Below are 22305 nucleotides of genomic sequence, written 5' to 3'. Positions count from 1 at the left end.
ATGAAGGAGTGCCAGATGTCCGAGAGCGATGTCGTAGATAGAGAGAAGTGGAGAAGAAAACTGACCCCACCTCTATGTGGGATACATGGCAGAAAAGAGATAGAAAGTAGAAATTGCATGGAACCTACGTGCGCGAACCGACTCGCACTTGGCCGGTTTTTAAATTCATTCACTAAGAGGATTAGGTAACGAGTGAGCACCTAGTACTCAAACAGTCGAATTTTGTGGAATGTAATTTAGAAGTCATTAAGTAATCCTAATCACTTTCAGTATTTAAACTTCGACTTGTGGTAATAGGATAGGCAGGTAATTAATATTTTGCGCGCGTTAAGTAAACCTTGAAGTGAAGAAATATTTCTTCTTGTGCTAGATACCTAGGTAGATCTACTTAAGATACAGGTTTTGCATTAGGTAGTTAGGTAACCTGAACCTTTTTGCTCGATGAATAACGTGAGTACAGATATGTGAGAATTGTGCTTGTTTCATGAACTACATACCTACCATAGGTAGATGTACCTTAACGAACTATGTAGGTACCTGAACTAACGGCAACTTTGAGGCAAGTGCAAGAGGATCTCCCTTGACTGAGTGACTGAAAGATGTTGAGTTCCGTCTATTAGACTGTTTAGATTGAAAGATAGGTATCTATTTAGGTATGGTGCCCTCATAGGGCATTAAACAAAAGTCTCGTGCTATCTAATTAGGTCCTGGCTACTAAAGACGTTATTTTAACCGGTTCGAGCAAAGGCCAGTCCAGCAACTGCCAGAAACGGATCACTCAATTTTATTTTTGATATTCATAATATTTTTTTTAGAAGATCTAGGTATATTCGATTATTATGCAAATATGAGAAGGAACTAAGATGGCAAGAAGAAAGAAGTAACGGCCGTCTTGGCAATGAATTGGAGAAACTGTGGAAAAGCAAACTCGACAACATGCGTAGGTACCAAAATTAATATTATGTTATGCCAGAATTAAAGTTAGTACTTGCCCTTAAAAAATAATAGAAAAAAGCCTTCAAACTTTAACATTGGTACTTAATTTCTAAGCCGTTGTCCTTAATCTTCGTGTCTCCAAAACATACTTAACATGTTTAGAAAAAAAAACAGTATTTTTTTAATTTATAGCATGATTTGCGTAAAGTAATAAAGTTAGCTACGATACAATATTATCAAAAGACAATAGGTATGTATTCAAATAAATATTTTACGGTAAAAAACAAAAAACAATGCGCAAGTAGATACAGTAACCATCCGTAGCAAAACATTAAAATTGATAAGAAAAAATCTTACCTTAGTTAAAAAAACTGCACTCCACTAAATTGTGTATTTATATTTTTTTAATGTTCACGTGAAACTTGATTACAAATAGTGTAAAAATATAGCAAACGTTTTCTAAAATCGATTTACGTAAGACACGCTCCCCTTTACAGAACAGACACCACCAGACACCGTCCTTCGCTTGATTTGATTGATAAACAAACTTCGCATTCTAGCAGCGCGCGCATTTCAGTATTACTACATTGAAAAAGTTTTTGATTTTGTTATTGATACATTTACGATATAATTTTTTAATGTGTCATTTGTTTATATCTCTAAAATGAAAACTATTTCTCGCAACTCTGCTACTGCCTGTTCGTAACAGAGTTTCGTTCATTTTTTGAGATTTCGTATTTGGAACTTTGGAAGTTACATTCAAGTGGCAACTATAGCAACACTCAAAATGAAATGTCGTTTCAATTTCAACGATTGTGATTTTTAGCATTCTTCTTCTCTCGTTCTTTCTACCAAAGAGGTAGAATCTGTACATTTAGTGCGAGTAAGAGAGATGTGTATCTTTCTGCTTAATATTCGATTATAGCCGTAGCAGGAATTCTGGCACTTCATTTATTATTTGACGTTTGCTCGTTCTGTTCCATCGGTCGCCAGGGTTCCGATTTTTCTTTATATCTAGAAATCCTATTAATAAATTAGGAAATCACCAGTAATGGTCTACATATTTCTTAGAATTGCCTCATCGGCGTACAGGGTAAGTATAGAAAATTATCTAAATCTTAACTTTGATTCCTAGAAAAAAATTCAAAACGCTGTCAAATGTTATGCAATGATTCGAATACAAATCCCATAATTCTCCCACAGTAAACTTCATCATAATTATAAAACGCCGGTTGTAATACTAGTTGTACCCATTTCTCTTAAAATTGTATGTTTTATTTACGCTGTATTAGTTTTTTTAGGTCCTCTAGAATGCATTGACCTTCAAGCATGTGACCGACTGTCACATAAATATTTTCTTATCAAACAGAAAAACAAGAAATCTTGATTTGTTTGACTTTGATTTGTAGTGTTATCTAACTGCAGTATCATAAAATACAATAAGTAGCCTACCACTTTAACTAGCTCCTTATAATCTGGCTAATCCAGTCGCAGTATTAAGTACACGCGGCTTTGCCCACATGACAAACTGTTTAATTGCCATATTTTTGTTTTTCTAGAAAGCATTCGGTTTTTGACCCTTTCACATGAAATGCATACAATTTTAGGCAAATTATTATACTACCAGTAAACCCTGGCAAAGACTGCCATCTGAGCTTCCATCTGGCTTAAGTGCCCAAACACAACTCTTCCTTATGTGGTTCATAAGTCAAAGAAATCTTAGGTATTAATGACATCATAGTAAAATAAAATTGCTGAATCATGTTTGTCTAGTCCCAAATTTTGTAACCGATCTCAGTCCATGGCATTCTGTCTTTTGTAATGAAATGCAATGCCTTGAATTTTTTGTCACAATATAACATTTATTTTGATAAATTAGAATCTTAACTAACAAATGGGTATTGTAAATTGAATAGACCTTGAACCTATTTAACTTGGGGCTCCCATGATTGCTGTAATGTCTCCAAATTTCTTTGCATTTTACTACATATCTTTATAGTTTTATAGCATCCTAAAGTCAGCAAACTGTAAATAGATATGGATTTTAAAGTGCTGTAAACTAAAATGAAGATGCAACATCAGAAGATTTCCTTCTTAAAACAATATTTTTCTTTTAATGACTGCATACTTTTCATGAGATTTGAAATTAGGGTAGTGAAACTACCTAAACAAACTCTTGCTGAAACATATAAAAAATCCAAAATATGTATAAATCTGTAACCTTTTTCTATTAAATGCCTATTGACTATACCTGAGCTCATAGTTATAGACATAATTAAATATGTCAATTGCAGAAAGGAGGCCCTGTAAAGAATGCAAGTCGAGCATACGCAACTACCCATGATGCTGACTTAGTGGTGATTGGTTCGGGCCCTGGCGGCTATGTTGCCGCTATTAAAGCAGCGCAACTGGGATTTAAGGTAACAAACAACTCAATACTGTACCTATTTACATAGGTACTAGCCGTGTTCCCGCGGTTTCATCCGCGTCCCGCGGGAGCTACTGTCCGCACTGGGATAAAATATAGCCTATGTTACTCGCAGATAATATAGCTTTCTAATGGTGAAAGAATATTTAAAATCGGTGCAGCAGTTTTTGAGTTTTTCCATTACAACCAAACAAACAAACAAAGCTTTCCTCTTTCTAATATTAGTATAGATTTATTAAATTGGATCACAAATATACGATGATTTGTTTCAATTTACCATTTTAGACAGTGTCAGTTGAAAAGGACCCTACTCTCGGTGGTACCTGCCTTAATGTTGGTTGCATTCCATCAAAGGCTTTGCTCCATAATTCTCACTTATACCATATGGCCAAACATGACTTCAAACAACGAGGCATTGAGACTGGCCCAGTCTCCTACAACTTTGACAAAATGATGGAATACAAAAGAAATGCTGTGAAGGCTCTGACAGGAGGTATTGCCATGCTATTCAACAAGAACAAGGTAATCATTTTTAAGCTTTTAACTACTGTCCTAATAATCAGTTCTTGAGATGATTCTCACATCTATATCTATTCAACTGTCCACCCTTATGTATTCAGCTCTCCTGGGTCTGATGTACATATATGTTGTCCCTCAACAAAACTATAATATGTAGCACTATTAAAATTGTTTGGACTTAAATTAATTTATTTAAGAATACCTGACTCAGTGAACCATTACAGACACATAAAAAGGCAGTGCTTATAATGGTTTACATGTAACTGTATAACTTGTCCTGCTTCTTTTGTGTTATTGGCAGCACATTGTATTAGTTGTAATTGTATCTGCGTAAGGGAAATTAAATTTGGCGAATAATACATAATAACACATTCATTTACATTTTAATATATCTTTTTCAGGTCAAACTTGTCCGAGGAGTAGGAACCATTATTGACCCTAAGAAGGTGCAAGTGAAGGGAGAAAAGGGAGTAGAAACAATTAACACAAAACACATTTTAATCGCGACTGGCTCTGAGGTGACGCCATTCCCTGGTGTAACGGTTAGTAAAGGAGTTCACTGCACAACTTCAATCAATAAAAAAGCTGTTCACACAGTATATTAATCGAATTTTGTATATTGTACCAACAGTTCGATGAAGACCAAATAATTGACTCTTCGGGAGCGCTTTCTCTTAAATCTGTTCCTAAAAAAATGTTAGTCATTGGCGCCGGCGTCATTGGTTTGGAGCTTGGATCTGTGTACCAAAGACTAGGTGCTGAAGTAACAGCCATCGAGTTCCTCGGTACAATTGGAGGTATAAAATAAAACATTTATTTTGTATTTCAGATTTTTAATAATAATTTTGCATTCAAACACTTTTTATGTATCTTGTAGGTGTCGGAATTGATTTTGAAGTTGCTAAAACTTTGCAAAAGATTCTTGCAAAGGAGGGAATGAAGTTCAAGCTCAACACGAAAGTAACTGGAGTTAAGAAAAGCGGTGGCAAGGTTATAGTAGATATTGAAGCAGCCAAAGGTGGATCTAAGGAAACTGTAAGCTATTTACTTTTAAAATAAAACAAATTTTTTAAAGAAACCTATAATGGCTAATGGAAATTAATGTTTTTAGTTGGACTGTGATGTTGTTCTGATCTCCATTGGCCGTCGGCCATACACCACGGACCTGGGTCTCAAGAACGTTGGTATTGCCCTGGATGACCGCGGCCGTGTGCCTGTCAACAACAAATTCCAAACCACTGTGCCTGGGTAAATATTGTAACATAATCATCTAGATATCTATGCTGGTATATAGAAACCGCACAACGAAAGAAGTCCTGGTAAATGCGGTATGCAAAGTGACCATGAAATGAGCAGTGCATTGCAGTACAAAAATAAAGTGTGGCGCGCAATCGAATAACAATACTAAATATAGAATTGTACATTTCAGAATTTACGCCATTGGTGATTGCATTCATGGACCCATGTTGGCCCATAAGGCTGAAGACGAAGGAATTGTATGCGTGGAGGGAATTAAGGTATACTAATTAATCTATGTAGGCGATTTCGTGATGTAGATGATTGTCTTGAATGTCTTATTTTATCACTTATCAGTAGAAATCTTATCTTACGTCTGTATATTATTTCTTTCTAAACTCAAATGTAATGTAAACAATCGTAAATTCTTTTATTTTTCAGGGTATGTCAGTACACTTCAACTATGACGCGATACCATCTGTAATTTACACGACACCCGAAGTCGGCTGGGTCGGCAAATCGGAGGAGGATCTCAAGAAAGAGGTAGGTTTAGAGATTTCAATTTAAGTATATATAAAAAAATAAATCAAAGAATAAATGTACAGTTATTTAATCGATACAATTTGTGTTTTACAGGGCAGGGCATACAAGGTGGGCAAGTTCCCGTTCCTGGCTAACTCAAGAGCGAAGACTAACGGCGAGCCAGAAGGCTTCGTCAAAGTCTTGTCTGACAAGACGACAGATGTAATCCTCGGCACCCACATCATTGGACCCGTAAGTTTTGGCGCCAGTAATATACCAGTAAAATCAATCAGAATCACACTGAAAATGTTATGAACTTATTCAGTTTATGATTATAATAGTATACGGGGTGATTTGTTTTTAAGGCATAATCGAAAAGGCATTCGCAACAGTTTTTATGTTGATAGTTGTCATCCTTATAAGAATTATAAATCACCCTTATGTGTGTTCTATACAGCAAATACGGACAATGATAAATCCGGTTATATAAGATGCGCATGATGTTTCACACATTACATACCATACAAAAGTATTTGCTCAACATTAGTTTTGAGAAAATATAATGAAAGCAATATTGTATCAGGGCGGCGGTGAGCTGATCAACGAGGCAGTGTTGGCGCAGGAGTACGGAGCGGCCGCTGAGGACGTCGCCCGAGTATGCCACGCACATCCCGTCAGTATCCTTATACTTACTATCATTCTTCTACTGTCCCACTCATGAAAAACAAAATGACTAGCGAAGACGTCATTATATCGAGATACAAGATTTCATTGTCTTTAAAACCTAATCACCAATCGCCTATTGTCCTTTACTTGACCTACAAGAAGGCGTACTTAAGGCGCTTTAATCACTGGTCCACCACAAAATTCTTTAATGTTGCCTTTATCATTTGATTTACCCAAGAAAACTGCCAATGGCTATTTTTATGTATGTCTAATATATTTTAAATGTTGATTTCAGACATGCGCGGAAGCTCTACGTGAAGCGAACATGGCTGCATACTTTGGAAAAGCAATCAATTTCTAGTTTTAGAAATAGTGTCTGATCATTAATTTGACCCACTCAAACACCAGGGCTTTGTTAATAAGTTAGCTAATATAGATTCGCTCGTAAGTAATCGTGTGTGAATCAGATTTGAATGTACTTTGGGTATATCTGTATGTCATTGATTCAATCCCCGTACATGTCCCATAATTCGCTAATCTCAGTGCAATGTCTAAAGAACGAGTCACGGCATATTTATATAATTTGTTTTTTATGTGTTTACTATTTATTTCTGAATACTTATTTTATATTAGCGTTATTTTCATTCCGATTTATTTATATTTACTTTTTGAAGACCGTTGACTTGCTTCTTGCATTTTAAAGTCAATGATTTACCTTGTATTTATTTTGTAAATATAGTTTTACAAAAATAAACATTCTATACTCAATAGGATTTTCATTTCGGAGGAGAGATGAGGCTTAGGCCCAAGTTGCCGACAGCATAAGCTTCAGCCCGCACGCTGGCCGCGTGTGTCGCAGTGTTGGCCGCTGGCCGCGTAGTACGCGCGTATATTATATACTAGCCGATTTCCCGCGGTTTCACCCGCGTCCCGTGGGAGCTACCTACTGCCCGCACCGGAATAAAATATAGCCTATGTTACTCGCAGATAATATATATAATATAATAGCTTTCTAATGGTGAAAGAATATTTAAAATCGGTCAAGTAGTTTTTGAGTTTATCCATTGCAACCAAACAAAGTTTTCCTCTTTATAATATTAGTATAGATTAGAATTACTTCGCAATAGCGACGTGGCACAGTTCCACACCAATCCCCAGACAAAGAGGGAGCAAGCTGTTTGGGAGAATTGCCGTGACAAACATGCAAATTAAATCAGGGTCATACAACAGTGCATAAAATTACGTTATCATAAAAATTAATACTTCTTCAATAATAAAATTTTTCATATAAGAGATATAAAGGTTTTATTGTTTGCAATCACAATATTCGAGAATAGGCTAGTACCATCATATACTAACGGTAACACACGATACAGTGTATTTTTTCTACTTGAAACTATTTAATTTTACTATAAAAAATCATTCCTATGTCAACTAATTAGCAATAGCAGTAATTAACATATCATTAATGACTAGAGTAACACAACATTTTAGACAGGCCGGATACAATTGAGAGACAACCATTAAAAAAATATATACTTAAAAGTAAAAAATAAATTCGAGTTCCACAGAAAGTAAATAATTTCGACAATAATTTCATTTCGTTCACAAATTCAGTCACTGTGGTTTTTATAACAACTAATACATACATTGTACAAACCATCAAAAACAGAATACAATAATACACAAAAATCCAAAATAAACTTTAAAATTCAAATATAACAGATTCAATTATTTTGTGTAAAAATCAACCATGAGGAATAAAAAAAACTATACAACAATAGGTATAATGTAAATACATTGGGAACTATTATCTGTACTAGGAGTACTTCCATTTAAATAGGCTAGGTAACTACATATTTGAATACGTATTGATAAATATTGGATATACATAGACACTATGAAGATATAGATGAGTACATTGATTAATGTTTATTTCATATTTCATTGATATGCTATCGAGTTGCTATTTTTCAATTACACGCAGCTGCCAAATCGAATCAAGTCGCATATCGATTAATCGATACAATCCCGAGTTTATATTTTTCTGAAATTATCCCCAAGTATCTAACACATTACTACACATATTTAAGTAAAATTTTGGAGAAAGTATCTTGCTATACTGAGCGCAATCATTCGAGTACATAATAGCTGCCGCCATCGTCGCAGAATCAGTTTCCATATATTTCCGCAACACTATTTCCAGTTTTGGTATAGACAAATTATTTTCTAAGAAGAAATTCTTTGAAAGTCGGAAGCACAATTCCCATAATTTTGTATCTACAGGGAATATGCTCATACATTGATCTATTATTTGAGCCGCTTTGAGGGAGATTTCGCATTCCATTTCATCGCTAGTCGATTTTATAGATTCTCCTGTTTTACAATACTTTAATTCATCACAGCAGCAAGGCAGAGCTTTGTACGTAGCTGGATCCACTGGCGGATATGGTTCCGAATTCAGACTGGCCATAGACACGTCTTTGATGCGTTTAGACATGATATTTTTAATTATCAAGTTTAGTTCTTCTTGCTTCGAAGAATCTCCTTCCTCAGAACTTGGATTTCCATCATCTTTGGAAGTGTGTGTTACATATGTTTGATCGCCTTGTATTTCGTATTTCAAATTGTTCAACAACAATCTTAGACATTCGGAGTACATTTTGTTGTGATATGCGAACTTAGCAGCCATGTTGCAGTTTCCTTTAAAGTTTTCCTCGTTTAGCCACGGTTTTAGTATGAGAATAATGTCATCCGCCCATGATTTGTTTGAGAAATCTTGAATGGAAGTTAATGGATTTAACCTGCCTTCGATTGGTTTTCTTTGTGCTTCTAAGTCGAAAGGAAACATAATATCAATTCTGTCGACAGGTTGGAATAAGAATTTATTGTTTCTACTTGCTGGTATTTTTATGACACGTTTTGTTGTCTTCATCATTATGACGCGGTTGCCACCTTTGTCCTTTTCATTGTTGAGCTAAAACAGATCATTTCATCCATCAGTTACATTACCTCAAAACTTCATAAATAAGAAAATCATATTTGAAATTAATTACCTGTTGATGAATATTGCCAGTGGCGTATATTCTCCCATCGTTGTCTATATAAACCGTGAAGTCACCTCCACATGCCACGAGAGCCCTGGTTTTAAAGTCCTTCTTATCAGCTTCTGGTGTTTTAGCGTTATTATTTTTAACAATGTCCGGTTGAGCATCTGTTGCCATCTTGACTTCAGTCGGAATCGTAATTTGCTTTCGATCCCCACTTCCTGTGGTTGAATACAAAGATGCAACGTTAATTTAAAATGAATTTTGCTTAAATACGAAATGATCTATTATGATAAACATTCAAATGTAAGTATACCGACCTAGCTGTCCGTCAAAGTTGAGGCCCCAAGAGTAAAGTGTGCCTGCGTTGTTCAGTAGGCACGAGTGATGCCAACCGGCTGCTAACTAAAAAAAAATGATAATCTCCTATGTATTTGTTATTGAATAATAAAACTTTTTCCAATAAAATAAACCTGACTTCAATAATATACCTAGTTTGTGTTAGAAAGCATTTTGATTGTCATAATAACCAAGCTTACCTGTACGATGTCCCCGGTAACGTTGCAAGTATTGAGTCGCTGCGGCACGAGGTGCGGGTCGGGCGCGGGCGGCGAGGAGACCGGCTCGGCCGGGCCGCGGGCTTGTGGCACAACTGAGCCTCGGGCGGGCGGCTCGTCCGGGCTGCGGGCGGGCAACTCGGCCGGGCGTCTTGCGGCCGACTCACCCGCCGATTCGGCCGAACGCCGCGCGTTCTCAGCCCGCACCTGCTGCGGACTAGCACCCCATACGTACACCGCCCCCGAGTTCGTTAAAGCTAGCTGTAACAGACATATAGAAAATTCACTTGAATAAGTACAAAAACTTTTATTAGAAACCTATTTTAAAGGTGAACCTTCGCCGGGTGAATTTACTGACTTGGTCGAGTTGCAACTTTTACAACATTAAAGAAAAAATATACGTTAAACAATGTCGACGCTATACGCGCCTATGAATCGCTTGTGCTCCACACGCATTTGTAAGGAAAATGCGTGTGGAGCACACACTCTTCGTCAATTTTTAACCTTATTCTTATAGCATTAAAGATCGAAATTACACATTATGAATAAAGTACCGATAGCGATAGACCGCACGCGCACGATAGTTATTGAACCTTATCACCTACAGTATTAAAAATCAAAACGCCACATTACATTATGGAAGTATCCCACAGCGATGGCCCGCACAGGCTCGGGCAGTACAACTCGACGCGGTACAGACGCCTTCTGTCGTGAGGCACTGCCGAGCTGGCCAAACACTCCCGCGCCGCTCGCCCACACCTCGCCGTTCTGGGTTAGCACTACCGAGTGACAAGCGCCGCAGCCTATGCTTAGCACCTGTGGATGAAGCAATAATATTTTAATTTTTAATATTTTGGTAATGAGTGAAATTGGATCATAAGGTTAAATAACGCTTGGCACGGTTGATCCGTAGATGGGACTTGGGAATTACGGATGATCCGTAGATGGGTAACCATGTTCTCATAACAAGTTCTTACGTGTTTCGGGAAGCACGATAAAGCGGTGGGTCTCGGTTGTCATTTGAACATCATTGGCAGTCGAGAAACCAGAAAGACTCTGACAACCAGTGTTACTGGCACTTGGACGCTCTTGGCCATTGGTGGGTGTATATAGATAGTATAGTGTATATAGCCCATTTGAATATTCGTGAGGTATAGATAATCTTAAAATATTTACCTTTCTGCCTTGGAACTTGGTGACCAGTTTGGGTGAAAATTCATCATCTATGCTACCGTGACATAGCTGACCGTGGACACCCCATCTAGAAGTAGAACGCAAGGTAAATAAATAACAATATTTTTACAATATTAGAATATGTTTCACGTTTTGACAGCTTTTATAAAGAAAATATATTTCAAACCACCATACTTATTCATCAAATAAAAGTTATGTGGCGATGGATAATCAGCCCCAAGTAAATTGCGCAATATTGTATACGCATATAATAGCGTCTACAATTTTTATTGCATAACATCTTTTATAATATTGCGCAACTTTTTTGATAATTTATGTGCATGAGTATGACTAACTATTCCGCCTTAAGAGCTTATTATGCTCTTTACGATTTCCTTAAGCCTTACCCCCAAGTATAGAGTCGTCCGCCAACATCGACGGCCGCAGAATGGTAGTGTCCGGCAGCTATGATGGCGATGGGTGCGCTGGCTTGGTGCGGGAGACAGACTGGCAGCAGGGCCCCGGCGGGCCGTGCATCGTCGCCGACGCCGCCGCGCCATGAAGTACCAACACCCAGCTGACCGAACGAGTTGTCGCCTGCCGCGTATATCTGCGCCACATTTTGTATGTATTTTTTAGGAATAGACACATAAGTTACGTAGTACATATTTATCATGAAAAAAATGTTCGTGAGTATGTATGTTTGTTACCTCTTCACGAACAGACGGCTGAACGGATTTGATGAAACTTGGCAATAATAAATAGCAATGTTGGAATAACACATAGGCAACTTTTTTCCGCGTTGTAGAAAGTAGTTCCTTTGGGCAGCGGGTGAAACCGCGGGTAGAAGGTAGGACTGTAATACTTTTTATCACAGAAGCAATAAAACATATGTAATGGCGGTTTTTCAGATTCAATCTTTAAGACAGACATTCAACAAGTACAATGAATATAAAGTAAACCATTCAACTTACCCCGTTCTCAGTCAACACCAAAGTATGATGTCTTCCACACGCCACATCGACCACTCTACCAATCACTTTAGGATTAATCGGTGTATTAGTCATCATAACTTTAGCATTGCCTTCGTCGACCACTGCCCAATGAGACAAGCCACAACTAAGTGCTCTCTTAGGCGTAAACTGATTCTTCCAAGTGTCAGGACATAGTTTGAGCTGCAAATGTATCTCAGGACATGGCTCTCTAGAGTCAATGACACAAGCAATCTGCGTGAATGTTGATATTAAAAGCTGCAATCTTGTTGTCTGAAACGATAAATAAACGGTGGATTTCTCTAACCTATCTATGGATTTTTTCAAGTCACAAAACAATGGATTGGTATAGAATAGTTACACAACAACATTAATTATTTTTAGATTATTTTTTAATACTCACATAAATCGATGTAATGCCTTGCTTCAAATCACGCATTACTGGGCGTAATAAGTCTTGCATGGGGTTCAACCATAGACACAAGCACTGAAAAAGGTTATAATTAATTTAATTCTGTTAACATTAAACCACACTACCGAATTGGGAAATTATGTAGCTATTTCTGATAAATAAATAAAAATAAATAATTAAGTGACGTAATTTAGACAAATTACCTTCAAAATGTCAGTATCGAATTTATTACAGTTTTCGATGATGTAATCAAACAACCACTGTCCATTTTCTTTTAACAAAAGCGGCACTATGCAGCTTTGTTCTAAAAGACAATGGATGGCGCCGCGACATAAATCCTTTCTGGATTTCAATGCTGATAGCAACAAACTGGGGTGCCCAGAATGAATGCTGAATACGGGTGCCAGTTCCCAGAGACCCACAGCCGCAGAAAATGAACATAGCTCCAACAATTCAACTGGCTTTAGTGTTATTAGGTCGCTCTCCCTAAAATAACCAAAAAAATATTATATATTATTCTACAATGGTAGAGTACATTTACTTAAACGAAAGAAATAAGGTACGGATACGAAGAAGGTAAAAGATATGAGTGTTCTACACTTCTGTCAATAATTAGATTGCTAGGTTTGGTAGTTGATCATCAAGCAATGAAATATACACCCTATTCCTGGTACATAAGAACTAAATTCAATTGATCGAAATACGAGGTCATTTACAAAGCAGGGTTAAATTCATACTTACATATTAAACTTATCCAAGGTACCATTGCTTATGTTGACCAAGGTAGCTAACATTTGCAACGTTGTAGAAACGTCGCCGATATTGCCAGATTTTTTATACGAAGACATCTCGTTTAGTCGACCGAAGACGCCAAGACGCGTCACCCAGCCGTCTAATTGAAACTGGAAAATATAAAGAGAAATTATAAATCAAATGAAAGTAATTGTCAAAGTTGTCATGGCACAGGTTTCCTCTCACACGTAAAAGGATTGACAGTTTATCACCACACTTGGGCAATGAGGTGATTTCAGACTATAGTTCAGGTTTCCCCGAGATATTTTCCGTCACCTTAAATCAGTCATTGGTGTCCAAAATATACTTATAAAATACATACAAACTTGGAAACGCTGCATGGTGGCCTCGTGGCGTGAACGTACAACCCTCAAGTATGGGTTGTACGTTTGATTTCAGGTTTGGCTAATGGCTAGTACCAACCTGCCACGATGCCACCACAAATTCAAAAAAAGGCATCGTTCTTCTTTTACAATTATGTAACGCAATTATGTGCGCAGCGCGGGCAGCGCCGCGCCCAGCGCCGCGCACGTGTCAGAACTTACCTCATCGCTGTTAGCGAAGCGCTGCGACATAGAGTACAGATAGTCGGCTAGAGGCAGCTTCCCCCGCGCCAGCAGCATGTCGGCGGCGGCGCGCAGCAGCGCGGGCAGCGCCGCGCCCAGCGCCGCGCACGTGTCAGAACTTACCTCATCGCTGTTAGCGAAGCGCTGCGACATAGAGTACAGATAGTCGGCTAGAGGCTTCCCCGCGCCAGCAGCATGTCGGCGGCGGCGCGGCAGCGCGGGCAGCGCCGCGCCCAGCGCCGCGCACGTGTCAGAACTTACCTCATCGCTGTTAGCGAAGCGCTGCGACATAGAGTACAGATAGTCGGCTAGAGGCAGCTTCCCCCGCGCCAGCAGCATGTCGGCGGCGCGCGCAGCGCCGCGCCCAGCGCCGCGCACGTGTCAGAACTTACCTCATCGCTGTTAGCGAAGCGCTGCGACATAGAGTACAGATAGTCGGCTAGAGGCAGCTTCCCCCGCGCCAGCAGCATGTCGGCGGCGGCGCGCAGCAGGCAGCGCCGCGCCCAGCGCCGCGCACGTGTCAGAACTTACCTCATCGCTGTTAGCGAAGCGCTGCGACATAGAGTACAGATAGTCGGCTAGAGGCAGCTTCCCCCGCGCCAGCAGCATGTCGGCGGCGGCGCGCAGCAGCGCGGGCAGCGCCGCGCCCAGCGCCGCGCACGTGTCAGAACTTACCTCATCGCTGTTAGCGAAGCGCTGCGACATAGAGTACAGATAGTCGGCTAGAGGCAGCTTCCCCCGCGCCAGCAGCATGTCGGCGGCGCGGCAGCGCGGGCAGCGCCGCGCCCAGCGCCGCGCACGTGTCAGAACTTACCTCATCGCTGTTAGCGAAGCGCTGCGACATAGAGTACAGATAGTCGGCTAGAGGCAGCTTCCCCCGCGCCAGCAGCATGTCGGCGGCGGCGCGCGCAGCGCGGGCAGCGCCGCGCCCAGCGCCGCGCACGTGTCAGAACTTACCTCATCGCTGTTAGCGAAGCGCTGCGACATAGAGTACAGATAGTCGGCTAGAGGCAGCTTCCCCCGCGCCAGCAGCATGTCGGCGGCGGCGCAGCAACGGGCAGCGCCGCGCCAGCGCCGCGCACGTGTCAGAACTTACCTCATCGCTGTTAGCGAAGCGCTGCGACATAGAGTACAGATAGTCGGCTAGAGGCAGCTTCCCCCGCGCCAGCAGCATGTCGGCGGCGGCGCGCAGCGCAGCGCGCAGCGCCCAGCGCCGCGCCGCGCACGTGTCAGAACTTACCTCATCGCTGTTAGCGAAGCGCTGCGACATAGAGTACAGATAGTCGGCTAGAGGCAGCTTCCCCCGCGCCAGCAGCATGTCGGCGGCGGCGCGCAGCGGGCAGCGCCGCGCCCAGCGCCGCGCACGTGTCAGAACTTACCTCATCGCTGTTAGCGAAGCGCTGCGACATAGAGTACAGATAGTCGGCTAGAGGCAGCTTCCCCCGCGCCAGCAGCATGTCGGCGGCGGCGCGCAAGCGGGCAGCGCCGCGCCCAGCGCCGCGCACGTGTCAGAACTTACCTCATCGCTGTTAGCGAAGCGCTGCGACATAGAGTACAGATAGTCGGCTAGAGGCAGCTTCCCCCGCGCCAGCAGCATGTCGGCGGCGGCGCGCAGCAGCGCGGGCAGCGCCGCGCCCAGCGCCGCGCACGTGTCAGAACTTACCTCATCGCTGTTAGCGAAGCGCTGCGACATAGAGTACAGATAGTCGGCTAGAGGCAGCTTCCCCCGCGCCAGCAGCATGTCGGCGGCGGCGCGCAGCAGCGCGGGCAGCGCCGCGCCCAGCGCCGCGCACGTGTCGGCGCCGCACGAGCCGCGCATCACGCCGCCCACCACCCACTCACACGCGTCAGACCTGAACACACGAGATATAACACGATCATCTACCTAACCTTTTCCCAAGTATGTTTGGGTCGTCTTCAGTCTAACCGGACACACAGCTTTGACTTAGTGTCGCCACATATGAGCCACACACGAGTGAAGAAACGGCCACAAAAGTAGCTGAAGCGCGCGACAGCCACTTAACTAGTGTTTACAGCCGGGTGCGGATCTATAGGCGGGTCACAAGAAGCAAGCAACAATTTGTAGCGTATGGCCGCTACCGGCGTCAACCGTGTGCGCCGAGCCCATATAAAATGTATGAAAATGACAAGAAATATGCCAGTGGCGGCGTTTTGTGGTTGTGGCCCGTGACCTGTGTGCCCACGAGCTCTTGACATGACTCAGTCAATATCTCAACATTGACCACGATCTTTTTTTCACTCATATAACACACTAGTCCATACTATTATAATAAAGAAGAAACATTTTGTTGTTTATTTTACCTCAAACTCTTCGAAACTACTGAATCGATTTAAAAAATTATTCAGAGCTCTTTCCAAGTAACAAGGACTATATTTTAACCCGATACATACCCAATGCTAAGAAGAACGAAAAGCAACAAATAGGTATGACGTTTCATCGCTTTCATCCCCTGCATTGCCGATAGTTTATTGAATTGAACTGATCACAATAAAATTAAGTCTATGACTATTATCTACTAGGTATATGCTTAATTTTATTGTCAAGTCTAAACCAAACGCTACTAACGTAATAAAAACTATATTATAACTCTACACTCACACTGTGTTAAGAATATAAGCTCCCTTATTGGTGACAATAAGGCAGGACTCCAAGCTAAACCGGGGCAGTTGCAGGTCGCACATAAAGGTGGGTTCGCGCCACCCGCCGGGCATCGCTGGCGGCTCGCGTGACGACATTAAGTGACCTCGACGAACATCACCTATTAGCTCCGCACGCCAAAGTTCGGAAGACTTGCTTTTACTGCCGACTAATGTCTCGAAACGACCCTAAAATCAGTTGACATTTGAAAAATTGTTTGGTTTATCGTTGTATAAGGAATGGTACAATTATATAGAATCCCATTCGAGGATAAAATGTGTTAATTTTTTTTTAATCATGTAGTTTTATTCATCACACATGCTATTGGAATCTTATGAGAATGGCAATGACGGACTGAATTGTGTAGGTACCAATACAAACACATTAATAATTACAATTTGATAATCAGCATAAAAATGACTTCTACTAAATACCCAGTTTGACCAGACTTACTTCAATAACAGAAAAACTTGATGAGTGCACTTCTACTTCCTTCTTCCTCAATAGATATATCAACCTTTGAGACCACAGGCCTTGGACATATAAACCATCTTTCCTTATATGAGGCCTAAGTGTTCTAGTTGGAGTATCTTCTTCAGGACTTTCCAACTGAAACATTCATCAAATGGCATGTCTATTATAAATGTATATCTTTTTAAACTAAATAAATTTACTCCTTTAGAGTAAAAGAAACAGAGCTGTTACTTTATAGATAAAAATATCAGAAAGCAAATAATTCAAGGATAATTTTGCATATTGGTAAAGCTTTCCTATTTGAATATTTATTCTTTTTTTGGTACATATTGACTACTTATAACTAATATTATAAAGCTGACGAGTTTGTTTGTTTGAATGCGCTAATCTCAGGAACTTCTGGTCCTATTTGAAAATTTCTTTCAGTGTTAGATAGCCCATTTATCGAGGAAGGCTATAGGCTACTTTTTATCCCGGTACGGGAAGTAGTTCCCACGGGATGCGGGTGAAACCGCTGGCTGAAGCTAGTTGACTATACTTACAATCAAAGTTCCTTCATTTAATTCAAAAGCAGTTAGGAAATGTCTGCCATTTACATACTGTGCTGTCAATGCCCAATTATTGGAACCTTTTCTAAACAAAGGCAAATACTCTGTTGGCTTTAAAACATACTCCACGGTTTGGGATTTTCCTTCATCTGCAAATTTAAAGTTACAACGCAAATAGCAAATGAGAAAAATAAGTACAATATGTATATTTGTATAATAAATAAATTAATAATTCAACAATATTATATTATACCTTTAGAGCCACCCTGTATAAAGAACGTAATCTTATCCTTGGACAGCTGTTTGATATAAGACATGAAACTGTCCTTTTTGTCTCTGTCATTTTGTGCTCTTGTCTGTTGCAGCCAGTTGTAGCCATATGACCTGTGTTCCAACACTAACTTGCATTGTTGTGATTGGCTGATTGATATCTGTAAACAATATGCAGCAGTTCAATACAACTGTCAACTATTTATAGTATTTATGCATAATAAAGTAAAAGCTGAGAGACAAATCTTACATACAATAGCACAAAAATACGAAAAAAAAAAATATTAAGAAAATGATAGGTCTAACGGTTTTGTATACCAATTTACTGTTTGACATTTAGCTAGTTTGTGTGTTCCTTGTGCATGTTATTCACAAAAATATTCTGTACTCTTAAGATCGAGAAGATTTGTTTAAAAAACTTTGTAGCTCCTAGATAAAAAGTATTACTTGAATGACTTCTATACACTCACCAGAAGTGTGAGCAGATCCAATGAGTCATCAAAACAGATTTGTAAGTCAGTAATTTCTCCAGGCACCTTGCACTCTCCCACAATGCTTTGTGTATCCAGAGAATAAAATGCAATTGATCCTGTCTGAAAAATAAATGAACTGGAATTACTACTAATCAAACTTATGTGTAAGTGCTCATTTGGCAATTACTATTTATTATTTACAACGTAGCTTCCACAGTTAGATACCAATTAAACTATGTAGAAACACATGTACAAGTCTGGTACCCATAGCATGCATTATATGACACTCAGAAATATTTACCTTTGAGCCAATAATTAAAACACTCTCCGACTCCTTTGTCAACCAACAAACTAAAGATGTTGGCTTTGTTATCACTCCCAGAGGTAAGACTGTTACCCTCGAAAGTGACCACTTTTGATCAAAAGCATTCTGAGGACTGAACAGCGGTAAAAATGGCACCAAGAGAACCTTCTGCTCACTAACAATAATCACCCATGTACCACTTGGCTCAAAGCACATACAATATATTGGATTGTCCAGGAAATCCCAGTCATAATTATATTCAAATCTTTCAGACTGGGGATCAATGTATATAAAAATTAACTCTTTATCGCTAGTAAAGGCAAAGAACTTCTTATGCCCGACTTCGTAAAAACTGTACGTAGTAATATCAAGGTGTAATAATACGTCTAATTTAAATAAACCAGAAAAATCTAAGTTTTCACGTCGCTTCGGCATTTTATGCCAATCAAATTAGAACTATCAAATGGATTACAGATATTGGATTTTTATTAAGCTCTCGTGCTTGAAAATATTAGCTTTTGAGCAGTCAATATCAGACAGAAAAATTACAAATACAAAAAGAAATAGACCACTGTCAAGTGTCAATACTGTCAATGTCATTTCTGACTTCTGACCATAGACATAATATAGTAAACAGGACTGCGCACTTATACGCAAAAAACGAGCCGAGTGAAACAGTAAGTACGGAGGCTGTCTGTCCCATTCTAATAGGGTGACTATGAGATTAAGCTATGTGAGACAAATCTGAAGTTGCTAAGATTATGAAACACAGATTGGTATTGAAGTTTTAACTTACGCAGTTTGTGACCTTAAGATACTAATATAGGCTTTTAATGATTAGCGGGAATTAGCAGTATAAAAGCAGGAAGATTCGAAGTGAAGACAGATTTTTTTATATTTTTGTTTCACATATAGACTGCTGAGCCATTTATGTCGCCTTTCTTTATTTTTTGGGACGCTATAACAATAGTACAACAGTTTTAAAATCCATCACCCATATTTTGACTCATTACTAGAATTCATGGGCACCCTAGTTATTTGATTTACGAAAATGTTAGTATTAGCTAACCTGTGGAACGATATATTGCAACCACAATAGGATTCACTTTTACAAGTATAAACGCAACACTTTTTCACCATTATAATAGTTTAAATTTATTTAATACAAAAAATAATAATATTTGTTTGGATTTTTAAAATGTTTTAATGGATTATGTTATATCTTTTAAAACACAATTAACTAGAAAATAAAAAAAATAGTCTTATCATGTTCATAATAACCATTTTACACTTTAAAAATCCATGACATATTTTATTTTTATTTATATATTTTAAAAATAAAAACCAGCATTCATGGACACTGAACGAATGAAACTTTTTTTTCCCGATCGTCAACAGTGTTGACGACAGGAACGAAAGGTGTTACCGAACGGAAATTACCCGAAATAATAAGTAGCGTTCGTCAACACTGTGAACAAACAAAACTTTTTCCCGGTCGTCCACAGTGTCGACGGAAGAGTGTTACCGAGCGGGAATAACCCGCATCGAAAGGGCTAGCCAAGCATGCGTATAGCATACTACAGTCATTAAAACCCTTTCAAATACTTGTGAAGTACTTAAAGCCAAAATTCGCTTTTTTTTGCAAAAAAGTTTATTTTGAGAGTGCCCAATCTTGTTTAGTATATTACATCTATGCTTCTGACAAACCAAGAATTCTGTTAGCAGTAGTGGTTCTTACTGGATTTCAAACTATGAGTAGCAATTTTTATTGCACAAACTTCTACATTTTAGTAAAAAGTAATGTTGCGTGCAATTTAATTGATGCCTAGTATAGGCGACACAATTTCTCAGTGCTAGAGGAGGAACATAACTTTATTTATCTTATTCCGCCTTTAAGTTCGCTCTAAATTACGCGCGTACGCTACACCTAGCAATAATTGTTTGTTTTTGAAAACGGTTTGATGTTCCTTTCTGCTGGCTCGGCTCGGCTCCAGTAAGAATCTATTCTTCTGGGTTTGAGTCAGACAACAACTGTCAAAAATGTCAACAACGTCAATGGATGGATGGAATTTCCATTCAGGGAATAAGTTCATTCACGTTCACTCATTTTCCGCTTTTCTTTCAGTATTAGGTCATTTTCACGTTTTCAGCGGATGGAGAGCTGATGCAATGAAAGAGATGTGCATTATGCGCGCAGTATTCAATTCAAATTCATACATCCCTCGTGTCTTTTTATGATTATGATTACAAGGTAAACAAGTTATTTTTTTATGTGTAAAAATAAATAGAACCAAGTAAATTACTTTCATTTCATTTTCAGGTTGTAATCATGTTTTCAGCACGTCGTACGTTCATTGGAATAAAACAAGTTACCCCACTAAAATTTCAAACAAGAAAGGAATCAATATTTCGGCGCGGTGTAACATTTTTTTTTAAGAAAAATTTACTTTTTACGAATAGCATAACTTCTGGAGTATGCATGGTTTTTGGTGATTTGGTACAGCAGGAATTTGAATACCAATCAAAAGTTTTACCAAACAGATATGACTGGGGAAGAGCAGGTATTTATATTTGAATTGCATATATTTTGTATACTGTATAATGTACTTACGCCAGATTATCAATTTGAAATTAAATTATCAGTGTTCTAAGTACTAGTATCACATAATCCACAAATTCAAGTATATTTAACTTCTGTTATATATAGAAATTATTCTATTCTTGCCTACCTAATTACTTTTGGGCTTGTTGTTTCCAATTATTCATATTTTTTGCCAGTCTTATATTCTGTAGAAAATACTCCATAAAGTTTTTCTCCAGGAAGTTTTTACAAATGATGTGGCAGACATCATTTGTAAAACTTCCTCAATAAATAAAATTGACTATCTAACACTGAAAGGATTGTTCAAATCTCAAGCATTCAAACAAACTAGCTTTATAATATTAGCTTCCGCATATAGATAATAATACAGATTGTTTTCTTTTTCAGCCAGAATGTTTATTGTGGGGACAGCGATGGGGCCTTTACATCACTACTACTATGTTTACTTAGACAAAATACTACCAAAAGTAGATTTAAAAACAGTATTCATAAAAATCTTCTGGGATCAAGCACTTGCATCACCAGTAACATTAGTAACATTTTACTATGGTATGGGGCTTTTAGAAACAAAATCATGGAAGGAATGTACGGCAGAAATTAAAACGAAATTCTTATTTTCATATTTGGTAAGTAATTTGATTTATTTATGCAGATTTTTGATCAATTTTCTTTGTAAAACTAAAAGATTATTTTTTTTCAGGGAGATTGTCTCTATTGGCCACCTGTGCAGTTCATAAATTTTTATTTCCTGCCTACACAATATAGAGTTTTTTATATAAATGTAGCAACCATGGTGTTTAACGTGTTTCTGTCATTCATGAAGCATTATGATCAACAATGACCTCAAATGTGACTGTGAAAATATTATGTAAATAGTTTAGTTATGGAATAATATTTAATAAAGAGTATTATATTATTATAATATATCGTAGAACAATTTAAGTCTTGTATTTTTATTTATGACTGTGATTTAAGAATTTTATCCATTACTTTAAGGAATTCTCTGAACTGTACTTCCTTCTCCATTATAAGAATCGCAATGGCAGTCAAATCCAAAGCCAGTCAGCCAAAGTGTTAAGTGTTTGACAATAGCAAAGAGATTTTATAAATCTCTTTGGTCAATACAACC

The 22305-nt window shown here is 38.9% G+C and overlaps 3 protein-coding genes across 3 annotated transcripts; 2 read left to right on the top strand and 1 right to left on the bottom strand.

The window, feature by feature from the left end:
- The first annotated feature begins 1868 nt into the window (after positions 1-1868).
- On the top strand, positions 1869-7075 carry LOC110375297 (dihydrolipoyl dehydrogenase). Its single transcript, XM_021333360.3, has 12 exons — positions 1869-2029; positions 3231-3356; positions 3650-3886; positions 4285-4425; positions 4515-4680; positions 4761-4918; positions 4995-5131; positions 5313-5400; positions 5561-5662; positions 5756-5893; positions 6225-6314; positions 6603-7075. Exons 1-12 carry the CDS (start codon positions 1988-1990, stop codon positions 6666-6668), a joined length of 1491 nt encoding a protein of 496 aa, XP_021189035.1. The 5' UTR covers positions 1869-1987; the 3' UTR covers positions 6669-7075.
- Positions 7076-7835: 760 nt separating this feature from the next.
- On the bottom strand, positions 7836-19148 carry Ca (claret). The gene is made up of 19 exons (XM_064034147.1): positions 18572-19148; positions 18268-18390; positions 17781-17958; positions 17522-17676; positions 16959-17114; positions 16467-16693; positions 15538-15699; positions 13498-13520; positions 13230-13380; positions 12692-12974; positions 12480-12563; positions 12059-12349; positions 11492-11694; positions 11088-11172; positions 10545-10727; positions 9894-10172; positions 9675-9759; positions 9364-9575; positions 7836-9284 (listed from the first exon to the last, which is right to left on the bottom strand). Exons 1-19 carry the CDS (start codon positions 19007-19009, stop codon positions 8361-8363), a joined length of 4242 nt encoding a protein of 1413 aa, XP_063890217.1. The 5' UTR covers positions 19010-19148; the 3' UTR covers positions 7836-8360.
- Positions 19149-20635: 1487 nt separating this feature from the next.
- Positions 20636-22118, top strand: LOC110375262 (mpv17-like protein 2). The gene is made up of 4 exons (XM_021333316.3): positions 20636-20825; positions 20895-21135; positions 21564-21802; positions 21877-22118. Exons 2-4 carry the CDS (start codon positions 20904-20906, stop codon positions 22015-22017), a joined length of 612 nt encoding a protein of 203 aa, XP_021188991.2. The 5' UTR covers positions 20636-20825; positions 20895-20903; the 3' UTR covers positions 22018-22118.
- The last annotated feature ends 187 nt before the right edge of the window (positions 22119-22305 follow it).

This window comes from Helicoverpa armigera, chromosome 4 (genome assembly GCF_030705265.1).
Source record: "Helicoverpa armigera isolate CAAS_96S chromosome 4, ASM3070526v1, whole genome shotgun sequence".
Classification (NCBI taxonomy): Eukaryota; Metazoa; Arthropoda; class Insecta; order Lepidoptera; family Noctuidae; genus Helicoverpa; species Helicoverpa armigera.
Note: the sequence above shows the minus strand (reverse complement) of the source record. Positions and strands in the feature narration are given on the sequence as shown.